Source organism: Phascolarctos cinereus, unplaced genomic scaffold (assembly GCF_003287225.1).
Source record: "Phascolarctos cinereus isolate Bilbo 61053 unplaced genomic scaffold, phaCin_HiC Scaffold_726;HRSCAF=1367, whole genome shotgun sequence".
Classification (NCBI taxonomy): Eukaryota; Metazoa; Chordata; class Mammalia; order Diprotodontia; family Phascolarctidae; genus Phascolarctos; species Phascolarctos cinereus.
The window spans coordinates 179354888-179367270 of record NW_027556098.1 but is presented as its reverse complement, the minus strand read 5'-3'; the positions used below and the strand labels follow the sequence as shown (position 1 = coordinate 179367270).

General features: G+C 43.3%; 1 protein-coding gene and 2 non-coding genes across 3 annotated transcripts; all 3 read left to right on the top strand.

The window, feature by feature from the left end:
• The first annotated feature begins 5839 nt into the window (after window positions 1-5839).
• HSPA8 (heat shock protein family A (Hsp70) member 8) lies at window positions 5840-11415 on the top strand. Its single transcript, XM_020984884.2, has 9 exons — window positions 5840-5945; window positions 6897-7106; window positions 7622-7827; window positions 8413-8565; window positions 8659-9214; window positions 9429-9631; window positions 9762-9960; window positions 10312-10544; window positions 10992-11415. Exons 2-9 carry the CDS (start codon window positions 6902-6904, stop codon window positions 11175-11177), a joined length of 1941 nt encoding a protein of 646 aa, XP_020840543.1. The 5' UTR covers window positions 5840-5945; window positions 6897-6901; the 3' UTR covers window positions 11178-11415.
• On the top strand, window positions 8063-8153 carry LOC144454724 (small nucleolar RNA SNORD14). The gene has a single exon (XR_013483226.1). It is a non-coding gene; the product is annotated as a small nucleolar RNA SNORD14 (small nucleolar RNA).
• On the top strand, window positions 9264-9352 carry LOC144454723 (small nucleolar RNA SNORD14). Its single transcript, XR_013483225.1, has one exon. It is a non-coding gene; the product is annotated as a small nucleolar RNA SNORD14 (small nucleolar RNA).
• Window positions 11416-12383: the final 968 nt, after the last annotated feature.

Below are 12383 nucleotides of genomic sequence, written 5' to 3'. Positions count from 1 at the left end.
TACTAGCTTTGTCGACCCTAGGCAACTGCCTAGCCAAAAAAACCAAAACAAAAACTTACTCCTTGCTCCCCACTGCCACTTTCAAACTCAACATACGCTTTGCCTCTTTTAGAATTTACTTCATCTTGTCCAGATGTTTATTGCCTATTATCCATAGCTCTCAAGGTCACTTCCTCTAGTTACTTCAGTACATGGCTCACAGCTTCTTTCTTTACCATAATCTCTCTTCCCTTTGAATATCATGGTCTCCTACTATCTCAACTTCCTAAAGTCTCAGAACCTTTGCCTCTAGCCTACCTTCATCACCACACTCTTTCCATTCCACCCACTCAAAACTTTACTGAAATCAAAGGACATATCACTATTAAAAATGGCAATTTCTCTTTTCTATTCTCTGCTTCAAATACCTGAGAAAACCATTTTGTTGTCTATAAATGTTTTTCCAATTATTTAGGCTGACTTGTCTTCCTCTCTTTGCTGATCTCTATTTCATTGCTCTTTAATACCTCTATTTGAGTGTGGGAAGAGTAAATTAAAAGAACAGAAACTGAAATCAATAAAGTTTACAGTTGAGCAGCTCTACCCAAATCAATCCCTCAATATTTGTGGAATCCCTTTAATATACAAAGAAGGAGAGACAAGACATCATGGAGGAGGTTGGAACCATCAACTAAAATAAAAAGTTTTGGATTATCTGTAAATTTCCATAATGTATACTGTTCTGTAGTAGAGATAAACTTGACTGCAGTTAGAAAGTTAAAATATCAGTACAAAGTTTATCCACATTTCCCTGGGGGGTACTTCTTATATAATGAAATGAAATATTTTTAGTCTCTGAACAGTTATAACTATCTTTACTGGATCATAGGATGATAGCACTAGAGCTAGAAGGGACCGTACGGTCCATCTAATCCAATCCCCTCATTTTACAGATGAGGAAATTGGAGTCCAGAGATATTAAATGATTTGTTCAAGGTCACACATGTAGAGCTGGGGTTTGAACTCATATTCTGTCACTCCAATTTGAAGATCTTTTGATTGCACCATAGTCTCCCAAATATTTTACTTTCTTTCTACCAAACTAACAAGCATTTACAAAGTACCCATTATGGGCCAGGCACTGTGCCAAGTGCTAAGTATGCAAAGACAAAAATGAAACAGTACCTGCCTTTATGGAATTTGATTTCAATAGAAGGAAATTATACATACACTTCTAAGTATATAAAAACTAGATGAATGAATGAAAAAACACTTATTAAGAGCTTATTATGGGCCAAGCACAAACAGAAAAATCAAGACAATTCCTACTCTCAAGGTGGAGAGGGGGGAATGAGACAACATAAAAAGGAAAATTCAACTGTAGGTCAGATGGAAAGGTCCAGAAGTCCTAAGGGTGTACCATGAGACTGATAACAAGGCCCAGAACTCTTTAGGTTACATATAAAACTTTATTAAGTGCTTACTACATGCTGGGCACTTTACAATATTTCATGAGAACTTTGGGAGGTAGGTGTCATTATTATCCCCATTTCTTACATTTGAGGAAACTGAAAAGGAGGTTAAATGACTTACCGAGAGCTAGTGTCTCAGGCCACATTTGAATTCAGGTCTTCCTGACTCCTGGCCCAACTATCCACTGAATCATCTAGGAGACTCCAGGATATACACAGGCAGGGTAAATGAAAAGGGCTGATAGTCTTCCATCTCATCATAAGGAATGGGGTTGTTAAGTACAACCTGTCCAAGCCCTCTGAGTAGTAAAGTAGCCTGAACAAAGGTAGAAGGCAAGATGGGAGGCTACTCCTGGTGGAATCTATTCCTGCAGCCTGCATGTTCAGATAGCTGTGAAACAGCCCAAGCTACAGCTAAGGGTGGAGGGAGGGAGAAATCAGGGAGAGGAGTTGAAAGGATGCTCCCATAGTGTCAGTGTTTCTTGCTCAGCTAACCTGGATGGGTTCTATATATAAAAAAAATAGTAACAGGGGAAGGGGGAGAGAGGAGGCCCCAGTAGTTGGGGGAGACCAATAGAAGCCTTAAATTGGAGGTGACATTTGAGTTGTACTTTTTTTTTTTTGGTGAGGCAGTTGGGGTTAAGTGACTTGCCCAGGGTCACACAGCTAGTTAAGTGTCAAGTGTCTGAGGCCAGATTTTAACTCAGGTCCTCCTGACTCCAAGGCTGGAGCCCTATCCTCAGAGCCACCTAGCTGCCCCTTGAGTTGTACTTTTAAAGACACTAAGGATTCTTCTAATGGGTAAAGTAAAAGAGGAAGTACATTCAAGACATGGGGGGAATGCCTATGCATGTGAATCATACATGAGAAATGGAAGGAAAGGCAAGTTTGGCAGGACTGCAGGGCTCATGAAAAGGAATAATGTATAATTAGCCTGGAAAAATCTTGGTAGCATGGAAGTAAAAAATCAGAAGACTTGTGTCTTCCTAGCTTTACTTTCTTCTGTAGTTTGGGGACAATAATACTTTCACTACCTACCTCACAAGGTTGTTTTGTGGATCAGATGAAAGTATGTAATGCATTTTACTGCTATACAGAAATGATGGCTAGGATCAACAATTACATATTGAGTCTAATAAGGGTCATGAAACACTAAAGATTTAATTTGGAGGGTGTATGTTAGGATTTATGATTTCAAAGAGATTTATTCTTTATGACTGATTTCAAATAAGCTACTGTATTTCCCTGAGGTATCTGGCCACATACAAACATCAATCATTCGGTTAACTTTCAAATTTAAAATTTATTTTTGGTATGGGGAGGATGGGGTGGCAGAGGGCTCTCCTTTGTATCTTCAGGGCCAGATTGATAGATCAAATGACATGCAACTTTCATTGGCCACAAAGAAACAATTGCAACATAATAGTCTATCTTGCAGGATTTTGAAAGCTTCCCTGGTATAAAAACAGAAAATAACCACACCCTTTGCTGACTCAATGTTCCCATGAACTAGTTTTCTTTACTTTCAGAAATGATCTAATCTTCATTTTAAATTGCTGAAAGGTTATCCTTACTTTTCTTAATTGAAATGTGGCTTAATGTTAATTGCTCCCATCCATAATCATTCCTAGAGTAAAACAGATCTTCTTTCAGTCTAATACTCCTCTCCTCTTCCCCCTCCCCACATCCAATACAGATACTGATTCGATAATCCTTAAAACCACAGCCCAAATTTCTTTATTGCTTAATCAGCCCATGGGCCCTGCCCATTCCACATCACATTTTACTCTGTTGCCTTTTAGACGTTTCTTTTTCCATGTTAAAGCTGCCCTTGAGGTTCAACCCAAGTTCATCAATACAAAAACACAAACGGAAGGATTGATAGTATGGATTTTGGTTTCTGATTTGCCCTTGGGGATGGTCCTAGGCCCTCAGCCTTTTCAGTGCCTAGCCTTATTTTCAGAAACTGAATGAATGTATGCAGTTGCCAACTTTGTGAAGAAGGCAGGGGAGAAGAAGTTCATTTTTCATCTGAACCATCATCAAATCTAGTGGATAGAGCTCTGGCCTTGGAGTCAGGAGGACGACATGAGTTCAAATCCAGTCTCAGACACATGACACTAGCTATGTGACCCTGGGCAAGTCACTTAATCCCGATTGCCTCACCAAAAAGCAAAAAAAAAAAATCTATGGATTATGGATTACTACACTTAATAAGAACACAATCAATGTTCTAGCAACAGTTGTAAGCAACTAGAAAGATGTCATATCTGTTCTGTGTCCTTCAATTATTGCTTATAGGACAAGACTGCTTACTAAGGGGCTCTACAATTGTCCTTATAGACCTTGTCCTGTTTTCAAATCATTTGAGGACTCACGGGAGTGTTGCTTCATCTTCTGCTTGCTCACCTTTGCTACACCTTATTATGAAACACTGAATACTTTCACTCTAAAGAAGCAAAGGGAGGCTTATATGTTAGAAATGGTAACCTAAGAGTTGCAACTTGAGATCTCTGGTCCCCTTTGTGGAGAAAGCAAGCCTACTGATCTGTGACCTCGGACAAGTCACCCAACATTCTTGGGTCTCATTTTATTCCTTTGTAAAACAAAAAGGTTGGATTAGATCCCAAGCTGTTGAAGTAGGAGAAATGGAAAGTTGTTTGTTTTTTTTTTTAACAAAGGTGAAACAAAGGTGAGAGTGCCTAGAGAAGGGGTATTTTAGAGACACCAGAAGAAAGTCCTGCCACAAAATGATGTTAACTCAGGCTAGGAAGCTACTTAGGGCTTGGTATTACCTCCTTAACAGATGAAATTGAGCCGCAGACATTTAGATTTTTATCCAAATTCCAATCTTTGTCTACCTCCTTCTACTAAGTAGTTACGCTTCCTGAATCCTAGACCTGCATTCTTCTTCCTACATTTTAAGGCTCACATTGGCAGCGAGAGAAGGAATGAAGGAGAACAGAGTGAAAGAAAAAACGGAAGCACAGGCAGCATTATTCAGAGTAGAGGCAAAAAGCAAGCTCACAGGGGCATGGGGTGGCGTGTCAAAGTCCCGGCTTCAGCTTGCTTTTCTCCTTCTGAAAATCATAACTACAACGACACTGAATTTTTTGTGTAGCCCCTTTTCAGTTTCTGGCGTGTTTTCACGCTGCCCCACAGTCCGGTGGCTTGGGGAATTAGGTGGAAATGGAGTCCTCTTAAGAGGCTGATTCCTCGGTTACAAAACTAGAAAAAACCGACTAGCTAGGGGAGGACGGATGGGAGGGTTTTTTTTCTTTTAAGACCATTTAAGTGGCAGAACTGGGTCTGTTGGGGAAGACCGGGTCATTTTCCAGGATAATCCACAGCTTTCTCCATAAGGAGGAAAACATTCAGGGATTATGAGGATGGGTGGGGGTCTGTGCAAAGGGTTTGGGTCTAGAATGATCCACTCGATGTAGGGATTACATTTATGAAGCGCTTACTGTGCGCCGGGAGGTGGTTCTCCTTCTCTCCCCTCCCCCATCTCCTCCTTGGCGCAAGGATGGGGGTGGGGTGGGTGATCGCCATGGTCCTTTCCAGCTGTGACATGGGGGGGCCCTGGAGACTCTGGGATCCGGTACGAGAGCACCCCTTGGCCAGCACCCGGGCTTTTGTGTCTAGCAGAGATATTCCAGGACGCCACAACACCCCCACTACGGCCATGGAAAAAAGGGCGCCCGGCGGGGGTCGGAGGCGCGGCCTTCATACCACCTCGTGTAGTGGTGGGGGAGGGGAGGAAAGGCCAGCACTGCGCACCCTTCCATTTCCCTAGGCTGCTGCCCTGGCAACGCCTGGGCTCACAATCCAAGAAAAGAACCCGGCACGCCCAGGGCCCTAGGAAGACGCAACTCGACCTCACGGTCAGGAAGTGAAGGCCGAGCTAAGCAGCGACCATTTTGTTCCCTCTCCACTTCCGCCCTTCCCTAGAAGAGCTTTCCCTCCCCCCTCGGCGCTAGTACGGAGCGTGATTGGTTGTCTCCTCGGTTGCCTCCCAACCCTCTTTTTTTCCCCCTTCCTTTTTATTCCCGAGTGCGCATGCTCAGATTCCCAGCGACAGACTTGGACCCATTTTCCCCTCCCCTCCCTTCTGAGGGCTCCCGCGCGCGGGTTCTCATAGGCTCCGCCCCTCCCTTCCCTTCTGTTCCCCGCCCTTCCTTTCCCGGACGGCGGGGGCGAGAATGAAGGTTCGAGAACGGGGAGGGATTCGCGTCACGACTACGAGGGACGGGATGAGGTAGGAGGGGGCGAGGCCTGGGGAAGGGAACGGCTCCGTTCATTGGCCCCGCAGCCGGTGGCGTCGTCACCTATTGGACGAGAGCTCCAAGATGGGCAGCGGGTATGGGCGGGTCCTTTCTGGAAGGTTCGGCGAGGGGGTATAAAAGGCTGGGGGGCAGGCGGAAGCGGGTCTACTCAGCGCAGCAGCAGCTCTTCTTTCTGCTTAGCGGTCAGGTACGACCCCCGACTCCCCAGGTAAGGCCTGAAGAAACATTTCTAGGCTTTCCTTGATTGTTAGTATGCCTTGTTTTCTTTATCTTACGTCTCGTACTAAATCATCTTAATTACTTGTGGGGTTTTCAATTGGTGGGGTTTTTAATTGCTGTGCATTTTGTGTGAGAAGACGCAGATTTGGGGCGACGGTATGCATTGGCTGACCGGCACATTGGGGTGCAAAACCGTATTTGTTATTTTTAGAATTAAAGAAGAAAAATTTTTATCTTAAAATGATGCAAAGCAAAATCCGCAATGTCGAGCGCGGGCGGGGTTTAGAGGGGAGCATGGGGAACAGAAGGGAAATGAGGGGGGGAATCTACTCATAGAGCGGATTGCAAGCGGGGGCGGGTGGGGGAGGGGGCGAGCGGATTCGCTGGGCCTTGTGGGGCCCTTGTTACTGAGCCTCTGCGGGCGTCACGGGGTCAAGGTGGGGACGTCCTAATAAGATTTTCTGCTGAAACCGCGTGGCTAGAGTTAAGGAGCTGCGGCGGGGTGCGTGCCGGGTAATGTAGTTCCGGTGTATCACGTGGCTTCCGTTTTGCTGTGCCTACCGCTTCCATCAGAAATTCTCCCTGGTAAAAGGGAGTAGGCAACTTGGCTTAGATCCAGTGGTTGGTAGTTTAATAGAAAAAACCAAAAATAGCAGAGGCCATTTTGTTCCTTTTCAAAATGGGGAGGTGGGGAGGAGCCCCAAACCTTTTCCTGGCCCAGGCCATGTGCGCAGCCAAGACCCTTCTGGCATTTAGCTACTACCTGTGAGGCGGTGAGGCTGCTCCCGATATGTAGTTGTAGCATTTATTTTTTCAAAACCTTGCTCCAGTCAAAGGTTAACATATCTAGACCCCAAGGGGGCTTTAGCTGGAAAGGAGGAGCTTGATAATGGGAGATTGCTGATGCGTTACTGATATTTCTAAACCTTTTTCATTGCAGCAACCATGTCGAAGGGACCCGCGGTTGGCATTGATCTTGGCACCACATATTCCTGTGTGGGAGTCTTCCAACATGGGAAAGTGGAGATCATTGCTAATGACCAAGGAAACAGGACCACCCCAAGCTACGTTGCCTTCACTGACACAGAACGTTTAATCGGTGATGCTGCAAAGAATCAAGTTGCAATGAACCCCACCAACACAGTTTTTGGTAAGAAATCAAACCACAGTAGCTAAAATTTCAGTTATTGTAAGTAACAGCCAGTTATAAAACACTGGAGAAATGGCAAACAATGCAAAAGTGTTAAGCTTCCAGAAGATTCCAAACCCAAGAGTGGTCCCTCAGTTTTCAGTTCCCTTTGCCATTCCTGGGCAAAGGCCCAAAGCTCATTTAATATTTTTCTAGCACAAACCCACTGCCTAGTTTCAAAAAGAAGGAAATGCCTTACAGTTAGAAACAGTAATTGGCAATATAGTGTTCCTTATTGAAGATAAAATTAATTGAAAAATTAACAAATGCTAAAGTCTATGGGGGCTAATACATTTTGGGAGGGGAACTGCAATTACTGAGAAGTGGAATTTGCTGGCAAAAGTAGGATGTCTGAAAGTGTGAGTAGAAATAATTGGATGGAGGTTGCTGAGTTTAAACGAAGGTATAGGCATAGGTTAGATTGGGGTGTTAAGTTGTATTAAAATGTATAAAACTAAAGGCCTCATCTTTTTCAGATGCCAAACGTCTGATTGGTCGCAGATTTGATGATTCAGTTGTACAGTCAGACATGAAGCATTGGCCTTTCACAGTGGTGAATGACGCGGGCAGGCCTAAGGTCCAAGTGGAGTACAAAGGGGAGACCAAAAGTTTCTATCCAGAAGAAGTATCTTCTATGGTCTTGACCAAGATGAAAGAAATTGCTGAAGCTTACCTTGGGAAGGTAAGGTTTGAGTATTAATAAATTGGTTATGGTTTGAGTTAGCAGTCTCATAAGCTATTATGACAAAATTATATTGAACAGTATGTATATAAGTCCTGTAAAATTAGTCAAGTAGATATTTCATGTCTGCTGTCTTAGAAAAAGCACAGATGATATGTATGTAGTAGTAGGTTTTCTAAGTCTCAGTGTGTAACCCATTCTTAATTATTTAGTATTGTGGTATTCTGAGGCTGGCTTGCTGTGATGATATTGGTACCAAAACCATTCGTAGTTTCCACTAGAAGTTTGCTAATGATGGCAAGAACCTTCCTTGGATGTCTGAGCGAGCTGGTTAAATTTGACAGTGTTAATTATTTGTATTTGTGTCTGGGTGGTTGAAATGGCCATTGTAGTGCTAATATGAATAGGATTTCAGACAAAATTGAAAAGCCATCCTCATTTTATGGGTGAGAAATTAAGTTCATATAATTCCATGGCAAGCACTATTCAACCTAAGGTCCTGACTGTTCACAGTATTATGCTAACTTAGTAGTGATATAGAGAATAAATATGTAGATCACACTAAACTTGACCTTATATACCTAGACTGTCACAAATGCTGTAGTCACAGTACCAGCCTATTTCAACGACTCCCAACGTCAGGCCACAAAAGATGCTGGAACCATTGCTGGTCTCAATGTGCTCCGAATCATCAATGAGCCAACTGCTGCTGCTATTGCTTATGGCTTGGACAAAAAGGTCTGTACAATTTAAAAGTTTCTGTGAATTTCTATTAATGTCACGTATCCCTAGTTCCTCCCCCCCCGACTAATCTTGTCATTGGATTAACAGGTTGGTGCTGAGAGAAATGTGTTGATCTTTGACCTTGGAGGTGGTACTTTTGATGTCTCCATCCTTACAATTGAAGATGGCATATTTGAGGTCAAGTCCACAGCTGGGGACACCCACTTGGGTGGGGAGGACTTTGACAACCGAATGGTCAACCATTTCATTGCCGAGTTCAAGCGAAAGCACAAGAAGGACATCAGTGAGAACAAGAGGGCTGTTCGCCGTCTGCGCACTGCTTGTGAACGTGCAAAGCGTACCCTCTCCTCTAGTACCCAGGCCAGTATCGAGATTGATTCCCTCTATGAAGGCATTGACTTCTATACGTCAATCACCCGAGCCCGTTTTGAAGAGCTGAATGCTGACCTTTTCCGTGGCACACTGGACCCTGTGGAAAAGGCCTTAAGAGATGCCAAGCTAGATAAATCACAGATTCATGACATCGTCCTGGTGGGTGGTTCTACTCGCATCCCCAAAATCCAGAAGCTTCTGCAAGACTTCTTCAATGGCAAGGAACTCAACAAGAGTATCAATCCTGATGAGGCTGTTGCCTATGGTGCAGGTAATATCCTTTGCTACACTTTCAGTTAGTTAACTTGACATAAGCAGGTTCGCTATGATGAATGTTCCAAAACCATTCGTAGTTTCCACCGGAAGCTTGCTGATGATGGCCAAGTACCTTCCTTGGATGTCTGAGCGAACAGGCCTCCTGGGAATGCTGTTAACAAGTTTTGTCTTTAATGTTTTCTTTACCAAGCCCTTTTTTCCCTCCTCAGCTGTCCAGGCTGCCATTTTGTCTGGAGATAAATCTGAGAATGTACAAGATTTGCTGCTGTTGGATGTCACTCCTCTTTCCCTTGGAATTGAAACTGCTGGTGGAGTCATGACAGTTCTTATCAAACGTAATACCACCATCCCCACCAAGCAGACACAGACCTTTACCACCTATTCAGACAACCAGCCTGGTGTGCTTATTCAGGTAAGTGCAAGTGTCTCATCCTGTCACTTGCACCACATGATAAGTAATTATTAAGGCCCATGATTGCACAGGGTGTGGTGGGTTAGCAAACGATAAACTGCACTACTAACTAGCCTAATTCTTCCTAAAGGTTTATGAAGGTGAGAGAGCAATGACAAAGGATAACAACCTGCTTGGCAAATTTGAGCTCACAGGAATCCCTCCAGCACCCAGGGGTGTTCCTCAGATTGAAGTAACATTTGACATTGATGCAAATGGCATTCTCAATGTTTCTGCTGTGGATAAGAGTACAGGCAAAGAGAACAAGATCACCATCACCAATGATAAAGGTAAGCCGTTGTGTCCTGGTGGGGAGAAAGCTGGCCAAACGTTTTGGTCTGAGTGGGTACCATCTGAAAAAAGGGATATCCAATTTGTAGTAAAACTCGAGAATAAGAAAGCCCTGGTGTTAGTGCTAAGTCATGTTATATATGGTCAGAAAGTGGTTGCTGTGATGAAAGTGATAGCAAAACCATTCGTAGTTTCCACTAGAAGTTGAAAAACTAATGTTGGCATAAGTTCCTTCCTTGGCTGTCTGAGCGACCACTGCTTTTACTCTCCCCAACTGGATTTTTAGTAACCAGTAGTGAATGAAGTATGGTAGTGAGGAAGTGTGCAAAGATATTTTCTTGTGGTTCTAGGCCGTCTGAGCAAAGAAGACATTGAGCGTATGGTCCAGGAGGCTGAGAAGTACAAAGCTGAGGATGAGAAGCAGAGAGACAAGGTGTCTTCCAAGAATTCTCTTGAATCTTATGCTTTCAACATGAAGGCTACTGTAGAGGATGAAAAACTGCAAGGTAAAATTGGTGATGAAGACAAACAGAAGATCCTTGATAAATGTAATGAAATCATCAACTGGCTGGATAAGAACCAGGTATGTCAATGTCTTGGGGAATTGAACTGTCATTTGGATGCCTGTTAACTGTCTTAAAAGTCAGGTTTGAACTGTTAGTGTTTGTACTGCACTAAATAAATGCATTTAGGGACTTCAGAAGTGTTTGTATTACTTGCTTTTTATAGAGATACCAAGGACAGAAAGCACAAAGTGGCTTCCTAGTTTGCTTTAAAAGTCTTAAACGGTTCATAGAAATGGCTGCTATGGATAGTATTACCCAAACAATTGGTAGTTTCCACCAGAAGTCAAACGACTTGTGTTGGCACAGATCCTTCCTTGGATGTCTGAGTGACCATCTTCTAAAACTTGATGTTTGACATACCTTTCCCTCCTCCCCCCAATCCATACCTTGTTTAGGTGATTAGTGTCCACCCTCCATCTTGGACATTTCTGAATCTACTTTCTGAAATTGTGCTTCTCTTCCAGACTGCTGAGAAGGAAGAATTTGAGCATCAGCAGAAAGAATTGGAGAAGGTCTGCAACCCCATCATCACTAAGCTGTACCAGAGTGCAGGGGGCATGCCAGGAGGCATGCCTGGTGGGTTCCCAGGGGGTGGAGCAGCCCCATCTGGAGGTGCTTCTTCTGGACCCACCATTGAAGAGGTTGACTAAACACACCAGAAGAAAGAGCATTCCACACAGCTTTCCAAAAATTGAAGGACTCAAATTTGTAGCCAAGGCAGTAGCAGTTTAAAAGTAACATAAGCTACTGTGTAAATCTGGGCATTCTGAATACTTGAATGTGTGCTGAGGGAGGGAGAGAAGTGAACAACATTGCACTTTATCAGTACTGTAAACAAGTGGAAATGCAATTCTTGTCCTGGAGAATAAAATCTATTTAAAATTGGCACCATGCACGAGTCCTGGTTTCTTGAAAGGGTGCATGCATTGTGAGCAAGTAAACTTCTGGAGAAGTTCTCATGGGTAGTGAACTCTACATTGGGGTGGAGGTGTAAGGTTTGGACTGCAGTTTATAAAGCTATTAATAAGGTGTGCAAATAGAAGTCTGGTAAAGGCCTTACTGGCTTTAAGCCAGGAAAGGCATGAGTCACTTCAGCAATGTACTTTGCAAACCCTTGAACATACGGAAAGTATGAAGGTAAAAGCAAGGCAATACAAGGCTGCTCGAATTTTCAGTCTTGTCTCAGCCTTAGCATAAGTAATGGTTTATTTATATTTGTATAAATACGTGGTTCTGTTAAGCAGGTTTACCCATTAGTCTGTTTTAGTCTTTGGATCAGATTCCCAAAGATTCGTTATGGTTCTGTGTTGAGGTTAACCATGGAACTTGAAGCAAAGGATTAGAAAGGTATCCCGACTATCCAGTTGAAGGGGTTAAAACAATTTTGCTAGAAATTAGATGAAGGATTTACATTAGGGGGCTGGTTTGTGGGTTAGAGAGCTAGAAAGTTTTGGGAAGCTTCCAAATCACTAATAGGATGCAGGTGGGGCTAAGGAAATAGTCCTCTTGGCTGGCCTGCTGTGCCCTATGTAATTCGTTTTGGGGTTGGTTTGACCTATGATCTGAAGTCCTGTAATTTACCTTTGGCTTTTGACTAAAACTACTTGGCTGCATAGTGAGGTTGTACGGGGACAGCTCTAGTTTGTATTTCACCAAGTTACATGGGCTTAAAGCTTGTGACCTCTGATGGGAAAGCCACTGTACTGTACTGGCTATTTTTAGTGCAAGCATAGTGGCCTTCGGTTTCAAGTTCTGACTTGGGCATACACCAGCCATGGTGTATTGTGTGTCCCTATGTTACCGAAACTTGATGTGAAGTTTTATATTAGGAGTAATGTGTATATCCACATTTAAAT